Consider the following 16,762-nt stretch of genomic DNA (forward strand, 5'->3'; position numbering starts at 1 on the left):
ATTGTTCGAGAGGGAGTGTGCGCATCCTGTCAACCAGAGAGTGGAACACCACGCGCTACCAACTGGATCAGTGATTACTTACCGTTCCTGGTTAGACAACCGCGAATACTCGCTACTCAGTGATTGTCCGGAACACATTGTTTTTAGACGGTTTGAATTTCAAAACTCGTTGAATGATAATATCGAAGAGGTGAGGAAAGCGGAAAACGATTGACCAAATTGTGATACAGTTTGACGGCAATTTATTAGGGGTTTTGAATTTCGAGAGATCCTCTTTCGCTTCGGTAAGTCAGATATTGTGGTGTAAGAGCTGATATTACAAATCGGTCGGGTATCATTTCGAGGGAAAAATTGCTGGGCTTTTTCCAGATAAATCCCCATGTATGTACTGATTCCAGAATGAGAATTGCCAAACTATATGTTTTTTTATGATTGTAGAGAATTTTGTCGTTTTTGGGGGGATAATTATACCAAGGCTGAGAATCTCTGATGGAATAATTGAGTCTTTTTGAAAATCATGGAGCAATTACATAGGTTTCCCCATTGCAATTTTAAATCTAATTAATATTTCGCAAATTTTTATCACATCTGCGAAATATATAGTTTTATCATTTGAATTATATTGAGATCTCGAGGAAAATCATTAGTCAACTTAATTTCGCATAATTTATTGATCTTTGACCATTTTTTCCTCTGAACTGTTATTTATTTCCAAATATTTTAAAATTCTAGTCTTAACAATTTTTCCACAAATTTAATAGAACCAATAAGTTATTTATTATCTGCCTAGACGATTTATAATGCAATCTTTTTGTAAACTCAATCATGAATAGATAATCGTATTGTCCTAGTAATTGACCCATCCCATTCCTTCGCTTCAGTACAAGAATAACTTATTGAAGTGACGAGATAAACTTTAAAAACAGTTTAGTCTCACTATTTACGCTTTTTAAGTTGTGTAACAGGTCTCATAATGTGTCGATGAGTATATGTGACCTTAGTTCCAGACGCGTTAGATATTTGTTCGAATAACGATGTAAATAAACGTGAAGGTAAAATGTCAAAGATGGAAATACAGTTGTTGTATTAGTAGCGTAAATGAATCACCGCATAGCGAAGTCTAATTGCATTAAATTCAGCGATTCGTAACTATCCCGTTTTCCTTGTGAAACCATGAAAAATCGATTTGCTAATTTTCTACTGTTGAGTTGTGAACGAATTTCGGAATTTTAGGCGTCAAATCCATTTCACCCCGAGACTTGGCTTCGCTCGACAAAATGAAAGCATTGCCTTTTTAGCTAAATTCTATTTATCCTCTAATTGTTCATTCCCTTGGTTACTGGGGCTTTCATTTCCATTTTCGGCTAATGTTATTCCACGTGCAAACCCGTATTTATCGATACCAACAGATCTCCGCAGTTCATGTTACCTCGTCATTATACGTAGTTATACATTTATTCCATCTGGAATGATTTTTTTTACGTTTAATGCGGGGTGCGATGTCTACCATTTTTGGAAAGTCGCGTTAGATGACGTTCCGACTACATCGTTCAAGCGATTATTTATGAGAATCAATTTACGAGAAAATATTAGTCATCGGATGAAATTAAAATATGATAAATTCAGTAAATGGGATACTCCGGCATTTGTTGAATGTCAATCGAAACTTAATTTCTACGGAGTTATTAATGCCACCATTCTGAGGTGAATTTGAGAAATTATTGCCGATATCTTCTCATTTTTCTGGTTTTTGTGACAAATTTTAAACCAATAATTTAACCCTTTTTTCGGAGCGATTTGTGTCGTGTCCAATTGAATCTCCAATCAAGTCATAACTTAAACGTCTGAGAATTCCATGCAGCGTTTCTTGTTACAATATTTTTCATGCGAATAATTTCGCCACGGTAATTTCCACAACCTTTCCCACTCAGTTTCTTTTCTGTCTATTCATTGACGATGTCAAATTAAGACACTTAACAAATTCTATCCGCAAATTTTCTCGAGAAAATTGAAACGCGATAAAAATTCGCACATAAGCTGCGATACCTTCCACTAGAAGGGGCTAAAATCCAATAAAAAGTTGAAAAGAAGGAAAAAAAAGATTCTGGCGAATTGTTGTCACACATAAAATATCAACAATTAATTAATATTTCCCCAAGGGAGTCAATTCCATGTCCCAGGGTGTCTGAGTCCTTGTGAAACATGCGTATCAATAACAAGTTGGCTTTGAATGCCACCTACGACATGTCCTCAAACGTGTCAGGTCGGAAATCAAGTTTTCATCGAAATGCTGGTGACATTGACACGCACCCAATGTCATCGAATTTTCAACAAAAAAAAATTCTGGGAACAAAGATTAATGGGTGTTTTTTGCAATCGTCCAATTTTTATTCTGGGGGATTCGAAAAACGTGAGTTGGCCTGTGGTCGGTGGGCGATCGCAGAAAAGCCACTCATGGGCATGCTCTTATATGGATGTCTATGACTCGATCTGCACATCTGACCAGGGATAAATTTTCGAGGTCGTCTGTGTACGCGTAATTGCACAATTCCATGGAAATGTTCAACAAGATTGTGGTTGCTGGTAAAAACAATGAGATTTTCGTCATGAAGAGACGAGAGAATGAAGTCCAGACGGAAATTAGCCGATTAGTAGTTTTATAGGTGGCGGAATTGGTTATTAAGTCTGTACAGATACATCACATTAACTGCTCTGACTCTATTAAGAGTCCTGACTAAATAGTCTTTTGATCATTTTTTCCAAAATCAATCGACTTTTGTACGAACTGCAGTTTGATTCTTCTGGAGTGGATAAATATGAAATTATCTTACTAGTAGATGGTGATAAAATATCAATTGAATATAAGAATAATTATAAAATAAACGACAAAAACATGAATAGAAATTATCGTTTTGATTCATACTATCAAAATATTTTTTATAGAAACTCTTCGGTTTGAATTCTCCAACCTTTCGCTGACTTTGTCAACAGAAAGGGACGAAAAGTGCGGGTGAAATTCCAAACAATTTTTAAATTGAAAAATTTTGTAGGGAAAAATTTCCTATAGGGAATGTCCCGACGGAAACAGTTCTATCAATAAATTAAATTCAAGAGAATTCCTAGGTTTTTTGGAAAATTACACCAGCGACAATACCATTCATCATTTAACTATCACCTCCACTAATATCAAGCCACACTCGTTATTCTAATAATATATAAATGATCAATAAATGATCCGTAAAATGTCATTAAATATATAAAAAGTACCTTAGAACATTCGTTCTATTGGTCATCGAATGAAAGATCCGTTCGTGAGTTGAGGCAATAAGTGCAACGTCCCTCACCCAATTTCAGTGGTTGTTCAGCCAGAAATTAAATGAATTTTGGTGAATTGGAAATTTCTGCCACCGGTGAATACGAAATGTGTTCCCAGAGTGAGGGAAAATCGTAAGAACTCATTGAAGACTATCAATCGATCGTTCGTGATCCACTTTCATGCTTTACATTCGGCACACATATCGTGTAATGTACAACAGCCCGACCTTGTTCCAAGGTCCACCCTTTCCGTATCACTAACATGCAAGTAAACATTTTCAGGAATTTCCAGTTGAATTCTCAAATAGAAGAGACATGGGTGGAATGACTCAGAGATCGTGGACCCCAACAAAGCGTAGAGGTCCAATCGCCGCTGAATTTGGAAGTCCTGGACCAGCATGCGTCACCCTACCACCACTTATAGGCAAGCACTCGAGATGATCTCTAATTACAGTTATTCAAACGCACCAGCTATAATTGTGTCTTTTTCCTGTAATTGAATTAGACAATTCGAAAAGAAGCTCTCTCTCTCTCTCTCTCTCTCTCTCTCTCTCTCTCTCTCTCTCTCTCTCTCTATGGTGTCCATTTTTTTCGTTGACTTATGACACTTTCTATTCTAATCGTCGCAAGATTTTAATTTACTTCTTTTCCCTCAGGTAAAACTGTGCCAGATTCTAAAAGAGGAAGAGCCCCTGCATTCTCATTCGGCAGCAGGTGAATACAATACTCCATAAATACAGTAGAGATTTTCCGAAATAATAAAAAGTAGGTGCCAGACAAATTGTCAGACAATAGCTCGCCTGTACCACTCATGTATCAATTCCCTTTCTCTTAAATCCCCAAACATTCTTTCAAAAATAATGACAGACTTTAAATTTAACAAGTAATTCAAAATCATCTCTTTATAAACTAAAATATAATTTACAATTAGAAAATTATGAAAACATTTTTGCTTTTTTTAGACATTCACAGAAAAATGAGAGCCCTGGGCCCGGACCCGGTCAATACAACGTATCCGGGCTCAACGCGAAAGGTAAAAATCTTTGTGAAGTTGTTCGCGACTTTCCTCTAAATCAAATCAGGATGAAAAAATGCGACAGATAGTTGTGCCTCTGGCAACAACCAGTGCCAGAAGATTCCAGGGGACTTTCACATCGTCGTTGTATCGATCAAACACGTTTGAACCCTACAAACATAGTCATACATATCCGTAGGAATGACAGGCACTCGTTAACTCTAGATGCCATCGATATACTTTCCTGTTAAGCTCGTGGGAAAAACAATAAGCGCCGATGTCGACTTTAATCAGAGTGGAATCTTGAAATGCCAGACATAAGCTTACAGGTTGATTACCTACCACTAATAATTTTCGAGATATCTCCATATTTAAATTCAAATAATTGTTATTTGCACGGAGAGAAATAATTCAATAACAATTACGCGAAAGTTCCATCATCCCCAAGCAATAGCAATGGCAAAATACGATAAAACGTACAACAGATTTTACCATAAACACATCTACGTCATTTTCACTGAATATTTCTCTCATCCGTGTGGGAAATCGCGAAATTTTTTCATTATTCTTTTCGAGCGGAAATAAATTACGTAATTCATTAGCGAGTCGATGGGCAAATTGATTTTAGGCAAGGACAAGGCACCAGCGTTATCCCTTCATGGCCGTACCCACACCGATAAGATTGAGAGTACCCCAGCGCCTGGCGACTACGATCCACAAAAGGCAGAGAAAATTATTCAGGACAGCTCGCCGAAATACTCATTCGGAATAAAAACACACACGGAGAGAATTAATAGCACTCCAGGTAACGAAAATGAAGGGAATTACGCCATATCGAATTACACGAATGAAATCATTATCTTCACTTTTTATTAGTGGGAAGATGAATTATCGGAATTGAGGAAATTTTCCGTTAATAGAGATTTCAATTTCAACATTTCGTATTTTCTTCAATGTTGAATTTTCTGAATGATGAGAATATTCCAGAGCCATTATTTTTATTGATTATTTTTCCCACCCAAATTTCAGCCAATAGAATTGCACCATTTGTTGATATTTTGTATAGCCTACCTCGAATATCAGCGATAATTTTTTGAATATTTTGGTAAACAAACGACACTTAACCAAATAAACCTCTTTTCATGTCATGGAACAATTCTCTTGGCCGAAATTTGGATCGGAAAAATAATCCCCTGAATACCACTCGAGCTTCAAAATTATAGAATATTTCCCTCTAGGTTCCCTGCATACAAATGAAGTCGTCAAGTTTTTCAGGAAAAATCACTCGTGCTTCGCACTCGTGATTTTTTAGCCTGAAAAACTTGACTCCTTCATTTGTTTGCAACGAATCTATCGGGAAATATTCGATAATTTTGAACCACTTGTGGTATTATATGTGAATATTTCATAAACAAAGAAATTGTCGTGGCTTCTGTTTTCGAGAAGATAAATTATTAGTAGAATTATAAATTAATAGTTGTAGTTGCCATCAATATTCAAGGAGATGAATAAAGGATAATTAATTGTAAGAGACTCTCAGAAACATTTTGGGAAAAAAATTTTTCGGTACATTTTTTCCTAGAATCGATTATCCTTTGACAAAACTGGCAAATTTCCATAATTTTTTCATAAATTCTACTACCTCATGATAATTTTTCTTCCTCATTACATTTCATAATTTCCACAATCCCACGAAAATCATAATCATTTTTTTTATTTCCAATTTTGGATTAAAACTACAATTAATTCAAAAACCAATGAAAAATCAGCACCCGGTGATTATTGCGCTGAGAGCGTAATCCTCGACAAAGCACCGCAATATACATTTGGCATGAGACACGCTGGGGAGAGACCTATTGACACTCCGGGTAAATATAAAAATTACCGAAAAAAAATCAATAATTAATAACTTCATCACTCAATCCCCGATTAATTTGAAAATTGATGAGTAAGTTTCTGTAACGTATGACGCGAAATTGATGGGTCATTTGGTTGATATTCGATTTACATAATTCAGAGCGCAGTTTTACGGATCATCGGTGATGGGAGACGTAACGAAATTGGCATCATCGCTATTCGGAGTTTGGTATCTCACATCAATCATTAAATCAGCTTTCATATTTTTATTTTATGCACTTATCTTACTCATTGTTACTTTATTTTCGATGGTTCTTGTTGACTCACTGACTCTGCTTCTTCCATTATCAGTTAATGAAGGTTTTTGCTTGGAGTGACTATTTTTAATTTTTCCTCACGATTGGAAGAATTTACTAAAAAAATTATGTGAAGAATTTTTCTCAAATATTTGATGCAGTGCAAAAGATTTATCAGGGGACAGTGACTAATTCAACGAAATAATTTTCAGTAACTTGAAAATAGATTAATTTCCAAAAATCATAACTCTGATTTCTTGGTGAATTCTTCCATTCACTTGATGATTGACGGAAAGCTTCAAGTAGTTGGTTTAATGTTTAGCGCCTGGGTCTTACTACCCAGAGAGATTTAAGTTGGGTAGAACTCCAGAGTTTACGTTTGGTCGTAGACTATCTCTGGGTAAAATCAGTGATACTCCAGGTAAATTAAATTATTTACATTCTTCAAACTCTAAGTACGATAAATTCCTAAAATTAGATGGCTGTAGATCCCCTAGTTACGGTAGAATAAACTCTATCTGAATTTACCATTATGATTTTGTATCCTTTTTGAAATCTGTGATAATTCATTCAGCGCCAGGCTCATACTGCCCTGAAAAAGTTAATCTGGACCACCAGCCGCAGTACTCTTTTGGCCTAAAAACGCCCCTCAGTAAGGCTAACGATACGCCAGCGCCTGGTGCGTATTGCCCAGAGAGGGTGAATTTGCATAAAGGTCCTGAGTTTAGTATAAGTGGAAAAGGATTGACAGGCAAGCCTGCTGATACTCCAGGTATTTTCCATTTGGAAACTCTGCTGATTTTCTTAATTGATATGAGACAAGGCGGGGCAACATCGAATGCTTTGTTATCTTATTTAACCACCTAAGGTGTTTATAAACATTGAGATTGGAAAAAAATGGCAAATCGTTCCTTCCTGCCCCGCGTTGCTTTGGTTTATATTACTTTCTATTACTTTGTTACCAACCATTTCTATTCAGCTCCGGGCGCATACAGCCCTGAGAAAGTCATTCTCAATCATCATCCACAATACAGTTTTGGCCTTAGAACACCTCTCGACAGACCTAGTGATACTCCAGCCCCTGGAGCATATTCTCCAGAGAGAATGAATCTGCATAAAGGGCCTGAGTACAGTTTAAGTGGGAAAGGACCTTCCGAAAAATTTAACGATACTCCAGCTCCAGGGGCTTACTGTCCAGAGAAAGTCAATTTACACAAGGGTCCAGAGTATAGTTTAAGTGGAAAGGGTCTCTCAGAAAAGTTAAACGATACTCCAGCTCCAGGGGCTTACTGTCCGGAGAAAGTAAATTTGCACAAAGGTCCAGAATATAGTTTGAGTGGAAAAGGACATTCTCCGAAATCAGATGAGACTCCCGCTCCAGGAGCTTACTGTCCAGAGAAAGTCAATTTACACAAGGGTCCAGAGTATAGTTTAAGTGGAAAGGGTCTCTCAGAAAAGTTAAATGATACTCCCGCTCCAGGAGCTTACTGTCCAGAAAAAATCAATTTACACAAGGGTCCAGAATATAGTTTGAGTGGAAAAGGTCATTCTCCAAAATCAGATGAGACTCCAGCCCCGGGAGCGTACTGTCCAGAAAAAATCAATTTACACAAGGGTCCCGAATATAGTTTAAGTGGAAAGGGTCTCTCAGAAAAGTTAAACGATACTCCAGCTCCAGGAGCTTACTGTCCAGAAAAAATCAATTTGCACAAGGGTCCAGAGTATAGTTTAAGTGGAAAGGGTCTCTCAGAAAAGTTAAACGATACTCCAGCTCCAGGGGCTTACTGTCCGGAGAAAGTAAATTTGCACAAAGGTCCAGAATATAGTTTGAGTGGAAAAGGTCATTCTCCAAAATCAGATGAGACTCCAGCCCCGGGAACGTACTGCCCAGAAAAAATCAATTTACATAAGGGTCCAGAATATAGCTTAAGTGGAAAAGGTCTCTCAGAAAAGTTAAACGATACTCCAGCTCCAGGAGCTTACTGTCCAGAAAAAATCAATTTGCACAAGGGTCCAGAGTATAGTTTAAGTGGAAAAGGTCTCTCAGAAAAGTTAAACGATACTCCAGCTCCAGGGACGTACTGTCCGGAGAAAGTCAATTTACACAAAGGTCCAGAATATACTTTGAGTGGAAAAGGCCATACACCGCAACCAGATAATACTCCAGCTCCTGGAGCCTATTCTCCGGAAAGAATTAATTTCCATAAAGGACCTGAGTACAGTTTGAGTGGAAAAGGTTTTGTCGAAAAACTTAATGACACTCCAGCTCCAGGAGCTTATTGTCCAGAAAAAGTTAATCTACATAAAGGGCCCGAGTTTACTTTAAGTGGAAAAGGCCCTGCGGAAAAGCTTAATGATACTCCCGCCCCAGGAGCTTACTGTCCAGAGAAAATCAATTTACATAAAGGTCCAGAATACAGTTTATCTGGAAAAAGTCTTTCCCCAAAAATAGAAAATACTCCAGCCCCTGGAGCTTACTACCCAGAAAGGATAAATCTTCACAAGGGTCCAGAGTACAGTTTATCTGGAAAAGGCTACTTTCCAAAATTAGATGACACTCCAGCGCCTGGAGCTTACAGTCCGGAAAAAATGGATATGGATCACTATCCACAGTACAGTTTTGGTTTGAGAACGCCTCTGGACAAGCCCAGTGACACTCCAGCTCCGGGCGCGTATTGTCCAGAGAAAATGAATTTACACAAAGGTCCAGAATACAGTTTGGCAGGAAAAGGTCTATCTCCAAAGACAGATGACAATCCAGGTATGATATCCTGATATGTTCCTTATTTTTCCATATACAAATTTCTATTTATTTCGTTTATCCTGAAAAAACTCCCAACAGCTATAGTCCTGCAAGAATTGATTTGGTTCATAACCCCTAGTAGAGTTTTGGCTTGAAAATACCTCTAGAAAAACTCAATGACACTCCAGCTCCCGGGGCGTATTGCCCGGAGAAAATTAATTTCCAGAAAGATCCTGAATCTAGTTTATGTGAAAAAGCATTTCCAGAGAAGCTAAATAATACTCCATAAATCGTCAGACTTTATTGACAATTGTTGTTCTCCTATATGATTTTTCCTTATTTTTCTGTAAAAAAAAAGCAAAAATTTTGCCTCAAAGACTTTGGTGGAAAAAAATCAACAACACATCATCCAAGACGTTGAATTCTCCCTTCACTCTTTGCAGAATAACTCCAAAACTAAGAGTGACAGCGAAATTTTCGTTATTAACTTATCTGTAGTTCTCAGTTCACTCTACAAAAAGACACATAATAAAAAAACTGCTATTTATCCTCAATTTCGAGATATTACAAAATAATATTTCAATGAAAATATAAAGAAAGATATTAATATCATAAAGTCCTTTTTTTGATAGCCCCAGGTGCGTACAGTCCGGAAAAGGTGCATTTGGATCACACCCCCCAGTACAGTTTTGGCTTGAAAATTCCTCTAGATAAGCCCAGTGATACTCCAGCCCCTGGGGCGTATTCACCAGAAAAATATAATTTGCACAAAGGCCCTGAATATTCACTGAGTGGAAAAGGTCTCTCCGAGAAGCCCAACAATACTCCAGGTTTGATAAAAACAGAGATAATGTAGTTTTAGCGGAATGCAATAGTTAAATCGTAGAATAGAAATTAACTCAATGAGTGAAAATTTATTACTGACCATCAGGCCCGGGTCAATACTACCCCGAGAAAATAAAAAGTCTGGATCATATGCCTTATTACAGCTTTGGTAATAGAACTCGGCTGAGTAAACCTAGAGACACTCCAGGTAATGGTGTTTACTAACCAGTGACTAACGTCCTCCGAAACAACATATCACATCTAATTACTTTAAGTAAATCTTCAATTAATTCATTTGATTATTTATATTAATTGGGGTTTTCAATGAATTTTTCTTATTGATAAATCTTCATCTTCTTTACCATTGTTTTTATTAAATATTCTGAATAACAAATGCAAACTGACAGTTGCTAAATTGGTTAGCAGAATCGTCCAAAAAGTGATAGAATTTCCAATAAAAATTCAAAGAAAATCTAATAAATTGTTCCATCAAATCCGCCGGGTTGTTATGCATTTATTTATTTATTCTTCATTTTTCACCTCGTATTTGCAATTTTTCTAGTAAATAAAATTCTCACATAGTACAGGTGATTCAATAGTACTTTCATTTGTGACAATAAAAAAAAACATACAAAACCCCAATTCTTCAGGTGTATTCCCTCAGTAGCAATTAACCTTCTATCTTGGGATGTCTTTTAGCACCAGGTACTTACTCACCTGAAAAATCCTGCACGCATCTTGATGGTTCACCTAGGTACAGCTTTGGTGTAAAACACTCTCCTTATCGGTGCAATCCTTTTCCAGGTGAGGGTATTTTCCGCAAAATGAGCACTTATTGTTGTTAAAATCAAGTGTTATTATTGTAAATCTAGCCCCTGGTTCGTACTCTCCTGAAAATTCCAAGATTGACAGCTCTCCGCAGTACAGTTTTGGGGTGAGGACTCAATTGGAGAAGCCCAGCAATACGCCTGGTAATTATTGATAATTATTGATAATACTTAAAGTAAAGCTTTGGTGATTCTGTGAATTTTGCGCTTCAAGTAGAAAGTATTTAGAGAATGTATTTTTTAGCTCCTGGAGTTTATTCACCTGAGAAAGTAAATCTCAATAGAGGACCTGAGTACAGTCTCAGTGGAAAGCATGTGGTGCCGAAGCTCACGGAGGTGCCAGGTAAAAATCATGTTATATTGTTTTAAAAAATATTCTAGCCCAACAATGAGAACAATGTGCAGATAATGAAATTGCAGGAAGAAATTCAATACTGAGGTCTGGAAAATTCACTAGACAATTGCATTACATTTGAGTTTTAGAAAAACATCCCAATGATTCTGAAGTTTTTTTGAACTGCTCAATATGATGACTTAAATAAAAAGATCGCAATCTGTTACATTTTTGTTGAATATTTGCTATTTGATATTTAAATAACATTCGACAAACAGTAATACAAAACTCAAACGAATTGTGTTACCAATTTAATAGGTTTCATTCAAAATAATAATAAAATTATATCTTCAAGAGCTTTTTCAGCGGCTGTTTAACGTAAAAAATAATACTTCTCAGTAAAATTATCGCAATTTTTCCAAGATATTTTCTACTTGTTTTTTCTTCATTTTCATTGTTCCATTATTATTACTATTACTTTGTTTATAATTTCATATTAAAGGACCAGGACACTATAGTCCGGAGAATGCAAAATTAATTTGGGAGAAAGCTATGCAATTCACATTTGGGTTGAAACCGCCCATGAGCAAAGACGAGAATACTCCAGGTATTGTTATCATCATCATTATTTATTCGTATTTCTGGGATTGTGGAAATGTTTCTTGCCTGTTAAAAAAATCACCTACGTTAATCTCGAAAAGACCACGGTCAATGTACAATTGATTTATTAAAGTGAATTTATTTTTTGAAGCTCCAAATGTCTACACAATTCCCTCAGCCCTGGGTGGCACTAAAGAAGGAAATAAGAAGACAGCCCCAGCTTACTCGATATCAGGTAGACAAAAGGTATTCACCGACGATCGAGTACTTGTTCCAGGACCTGGAGCTTATGAGTCCATCAGAACTGACATTGTCAGAGCGAAGAGTGCTGCTTACAGCATAAGTGGGCGCTATCAAATCCCCACTAATCAGTCGAAAATTCCAGCGCCTGGAGCTTATTGTCCAGAAAAAGTAAAGATATAATTCTATTCTTCAAACGAATATTCACTTTTTCCGGAGTTGTTCTTGCGTTAAAAAAAAAGATATTGAACTTGTTAATTGAGTATGTTTTCTAGATAAGCTGGATTTTTTCAATTTTGTTTTGAAAAATAAACAAGTGTTAAAAAATTATTATTTTTCCGAAAAATCAATTTGAATAGTCGGAGGTTAACAATACTGATTTATTTATGAAAAATTTATCAAGAAAAATAAAAAAATAAAAGATAATTTAAATTTCAATGACTTTCTCGTAAAGAAAAAATCATGATCTCTCAATTTTGACAGAAGATAAAATAACTTGAATTATTTCAGGTGGTCCTGGACATACCCCCAGCTCACACATTCGGGATCAGGCACTCACAGTACATCTGCAACTTGAAGGATCCTCTATCCTCGTACTAAGTCAATAGCGACGGCTTCCATCGATTACATCCTCACACACCATCTGTTTTAATTTTTCGCTGACACCACACATTGTTTCTCTCTCCAAAATTAATGGACAGTGCTTGAAGAGCTTGAATAGCATAAAAAAAACAAAAATTAAGTTTAAAATATATGAGAAACATAATGCTGTTTCTAGCTAACACATTAACATTTTTCTCTTCACTAAATAATTTTTTTCATATTTTAACAATCAATTATTTTAACAATCAATTTTTTATTTTACCATATTCAACAGAGAATAAAGATTGTTTGATCATTATAAAAATCTCCAAACTTCGTCAGCACTGGTTACAAAAATAGTCATGATTTTTTTAGTAAAAACCTTTCCTGAGAAATAAATGCATTAGGTTCTTGGGTCTTCATAAGGATTCAGGAGTTCCTTGTCGTGCGAGTTCAGCTCTATCAGAAGCTAGAGATTTTATATTCACGTAAACTCGCTCTCCAGCAATCCAAGTGGACAGCACGTCCAAGTTATCATTAAGCATTATGAAGTCAGCATCAGCGCCAAAATCAAGGACACCCTTGTGCGTTTCCAGACCTAGGGCCTTGGCAGGATGCAAAGTGGCAGCTTCCAGAGCATCCACCACTGAGCAACCTGTGACGACAATTTATTCATCAATAACTATCACGAATTAGTTATCAATAAAAACGAAGACTAATGCAGTTAATTTTTTAATTAATTATCGTAAGGACTAATGGCATGCAAACTAGTTTTTCATCACCTGTGGCTTGTTTGAAGAATCTAACACATTCAGACATCTCAGCAGTGCTTCCACATAATGTATCGGTCCTGGCAATGTACGCACGCCCACCCCTGACCTCGATATCCAGTTGTCCTAGTCTATGGATACCCTCTCGTAGACCCAGAGCAGAAATTGCATCGGTCACCAGAACGAGTCCTGGTGAAAATGACCATTAATTACAGGGAAGGAACAAAATTAGCTGAAGGAACATATTATTTTTTTTAAGGAGATGCATGAGCTTTGAAGTTGATAGAAGAAATCTATTTATTTATATTTTACATTAATTACTAGACTATGTATTGGATAAAACTCTGTGACGTCTAATCGAGGAAATAGCGTGAGGATAATATATACTGAAAAGAATAATTTCAATACAAGTTCAGTACAATCAATACAAGTCAGTATTTAATGTAAAAAAATGAGAATTTACTGTGGAAGCACTTCTGCAAGTTTTCGAACGAATATCCAGGAAAATATATGTCTGTCGATATACAACTGTAACTGTTACTCTTCTGCTATAGAGTCTTATATACTTCTAATAATAAATTAGAAAAAATGAGAATTAGCTTTCGAAATAGAAAACTAATTAATAGAATACCTTCTGGATCAGTTCTATGGGCAATTCGTAAGGCAGCGGGGTGAGTGTGAATACCATCCGCAATTATTCCGAAGTGAACTTTTTTCGATGACGGAATTTCATTGGATGTCAAAAGACCAACCAGGCCTGGATCTCTGTGATGGAACTATATTTTTAAAAAATGAGTTAGTTGTTCTGTTCTTTGGAAAAGTTGTGAAAATTGATTTCATAAATTTCTCAATTTTTACGATTTATTAGAGACAAAAAGATCAGCAGAATCTAAAGTCGTTGACTAAAATATAGAAAAAATGTAGTAAAATGAAAGATTGATTTTGTAATCAAATAGAGAAGAAAGTTTTGGTGGAAAAATGAAAAAGATGATCAATTATAGAAAAAGCACTGGAAATAGCAGATCATCTCTGGAGATACGTTTTAAAATATTTATTTAAATAATCAATTTTTCAAACATTCAGAAAACTCTTGAGGTATTAAAAAGTCCTAGTAAATAAAGAATTGACATACTGGCAGCATCGCATTGAATAAATGAGTGATGAAGGATGCCCCAACCCTCACAGCCTCTTCCCCTTCTTTCAGATTAGCTACTGAGTGACCTAAATATCAATCAATCCCCTTCATCAGAATAAAAGTCTGCTTTTCAGGGAATGAAAGGGTAGGAGAATATTTTTTTACCTTACCTACAGAAACCTTAATTTTTCTATTGCACAGTTCGGCAATAACATCACAAGCATTAGGAAGTTCTGGAGCTAGCGTAACGTAACATATGTTGTCGAGGCTTCCATACACCTCCATGAGAGTTTTAAATCCCTAAAACAGACATTGGCATTCATCAGCCTTCAGATGTACAGAATAACTCATGAAAAAATAATAATTCCATAATTATTAATTACAATAACTGATTAAAATTAGAGAAAAATTAAAAAGTGTTCCTTCTCAACCCTCTATGTAATTAATCAACTCTATTGAGATTTCTACAGTAGAAATTCTACACTATTAATTTTCTACGTTAGCTTCAATGTCTTTTGGTCTCTCTTCTTAAATCATTGTTCCAATAACTGAAAATGAAGGAAATTCAAATACAGGAGCTAAACAACTCAGTAAAATAAATGATATTAAACTTTTTTTCTCGAAAAATATTTCCCACTGGATATTTTTATTCGAAAGGTGCAAAAAGATCGTCTCTTTACTTCATCAAATCGTTTGATATAGAATTCCTCGTGTGCTCCTTTTTTATTCGCACTAATAAAAGGCCCCTCCACGTGAACACCAATAATCCCAGCGCCCTGAGGACCTCCATCAGTCTTCTTGATCCTCGGAAGGACCTTGCGATAAGTTTCAGGAGAGGATGTCACCAGAGTTGGACAGAACGAGGTCACCCCATGTGCCAGGAGCTCCTTGGCTACCTTGCAGATGCCCTCCTCCACGTGATCAACGTTGTGAGAGAAGTCAATGCCATATCCCCCTGAAAACAATGAATGACGCCAATATTAATTAAATAAGTAATAATTAATAAGGCCAATATCAATGACAAACTGAGAAAAATGAAAGGATGTGGATTAATTTGTTAATGACTACAATTATTCTGGCCGTTCACTGATGATCAAATAATTGAGTAGTTGAATGTAATGAGAAGCAAATATAAACAATGAAATGAACAATAAGTTTCAAAAAATGTTCCTCACAAGTAAATGGACCTTTGGAAGATACAATTTTCACTCTCAGTAAATTCACAATACCAAGGCTAAATTGTCGTAGGAAATTGTTAAACATTTTCCGTTCACCCAGGAGCTATAATTTTAATTAAGGATGACAATCCATGTACTTTACCATTGATCTGCATTTCAATGAACCCTGGTGATATAAGGGCTCCCCTGCAGTCAATGACCTCATCGGGTTTGATCTTTTCATCATAAAAAATCTTTTCTGGATCCACAATCAGTCCATCACGTACCCACAAATGCTCCCTAATAATCTCTCCGTTTCTCAATATTCTACAATTGTGAAATTTGACGAGGTGTTTTCCTGCTCGGGTCATTTTATTGCAATTATTGACTACTGACAGGCGTGACGGGGTTGATAAACGCAACTAACAATAGCGGTGATTAAAGAATGTTACAATGAGCAAAAATATGAAGTAGTTCCCCACCCGATTGATTAGACAAAGCACAAAGGATAAAAGGCTATTAATTATGGAAATATTCAATAAAAACACTAAGAATTAGATCTTCATTCTGGCCGTCCCTGACTATCTCTGGAAATTGCCTTCAGTCCAGATAAAACCGAGATCATTACTCTATTATCACTGGCCGAATGAAAATTGATAAAAAATACAAACGTCAAATTCGAAAAAAAAAAAATTGATATATTTTGTGACTTAGTCCTCGAAAACTCCAGAAGATGTCTTTGGATTGTCGCTACTTACCATATAGGGTCCCTATGACTTCCATATTATTACTAGATTTAGCCTCTGGCGTTCAAATATTGTATTCAATAATTTAAACTTTCGAGAAAAGGTTCAAGCCATTTGTAATATTTTTAAACACTTTTGAAGATGAAAAAACAAAGCCTTTTGAAATTGTCAGTTTCAGAAACTTGTGAGCGGATACAAGTAATAAATCTTGTAACTTATTGACGTAGCTCAAGCCTCCCAAATAAAACATTCTTTGGAAATTTTTTTGTAATAGAGTTCCCTAATGTAATTTGAGTCCCACATCGAACCGTTCAAGTCAT

At 36.1% G+C, this 16,762-nt stretch overlaps 2 protein-coding genes across 9 annotated transcripts; one reads left to right on the forward strand and one right to left on the reverse strand.

The window, feature by feature from the left end:
• The first annotated feature begins 79 nt into the window (after window positions 1–79).
• LOC135168743 (mucin-1) lies at window positions 80–12,978 on the forward strand. 6 transcript variants are annotated; one of them, XM_064133228.1, is made up of 17 exons: window positions 80–284; window positions 3,598–3,739; window positions 3,972–4,029; window positions 4,278–4,348; window positions 4,959–5,135; window positions 6,100–6,198; window positions 6,806–6,904; window positions 7,058–7,255; window positions 7,463–9,244; window positions 9,859–10,056; window positions 10,158–10,259; window positions 10,751–10,855; window positions 10,924–11,022; window positions 11,123–11,221; window positions 11,715–11,819; window positions 11,964–12,223; window positions 12,563–12,978. In XM_064133228.1, the coding sequence occupies exons 2-17, from the start codon at window positions 3,631–3,633 to the stop codon at window positions 12,650–12,652; spliced, it is 3,651 nt and encodes a 1,216-aa protein (XP_063989298.1). In that variant the 5' UTR covers window positions 80–284; window positions 3,598–3,630; the 3' UTR covers window positions 12,653–12,978. The 6 variants fall into 6 exon arrangements, with proteins under 6 accessions (XP_063989298.1, XP_063989301.1, XP_063989299.1 ...); XM_064133231.1 differs by lacking the exon at window positions 10,158–10,259; XM_064133229.1 differs by lacking the exon at window positions 6,806–6,904.
• LOC135168746 (N-acetylglucosamine-6-phosphate deacetylase) lies at window positions 12,625–16,404 on the reverse strand. Of its 3 annotated transcripts, XR_010300088.1 has the most exons (8): window positions 15,860–16,404; window positions 15,220–15,494; window positions 14,710–14,839; window positions 14,537–14,625; window positions 14,036–14,180; window positions 13,417–13,593; window positions 12,918–13,289; window positions 12,625–12,764 (listed from the first exon to the last, which is right to left on the reverse strand). XR_010300088.1 is itself a non-coding variant. In XM_064133237.1 (7 exons), exons 1-7 carry the CDS (start codon window positions 16,065–16,067, stop codon window positions 13,054–13,056), a joined length of 1,260 nt encoding a protein of 419 aa, XP_063989307.1. In that variant the 5' UTR covers window positions 16,068–16,404; the 3' UTR covers window positions 12,889–13,053. The 3 variants fall into 3 exon arrangements, 2 of the variants coding, with proteins under 2 accessions (XP_063989307.1, XP_063989308.1); XM_064133237.1 differs by lacking the exon at window positions 12,625–12,764 and having other exon boundaries at window positions 12,889–13,289; XM_064133238.1 differs by lacking the exons at window positions 12,625–12,764; window positions 15,860–16,404 and adding an exon at window positions 15,715–15,844 and having other exon boundaries at window positions 12,889–13,289.
• Between the last annotated feature and the right edge of the window lie 358 nt (window positions 16,405–16,762).

The sequence above is a fragment of the Diachasmimorpha longicaudata genome, chromosome 13 (genome assembly GCF_034640455.1).
Source record: "Diachasmimorpha longicaudata isolate KC_UGA_2023 chromosome 13, iyDiaLong2, whole genome shotgun sequence".
Classification (NCBI taxonomy): domain Eukaryota; kingdom Metazoa; phylum Arthropoda; class Insecta; order Hymenoptera; family Braconidae; genus Diachasmimorpha; species Diachasmimorpha longicaudata.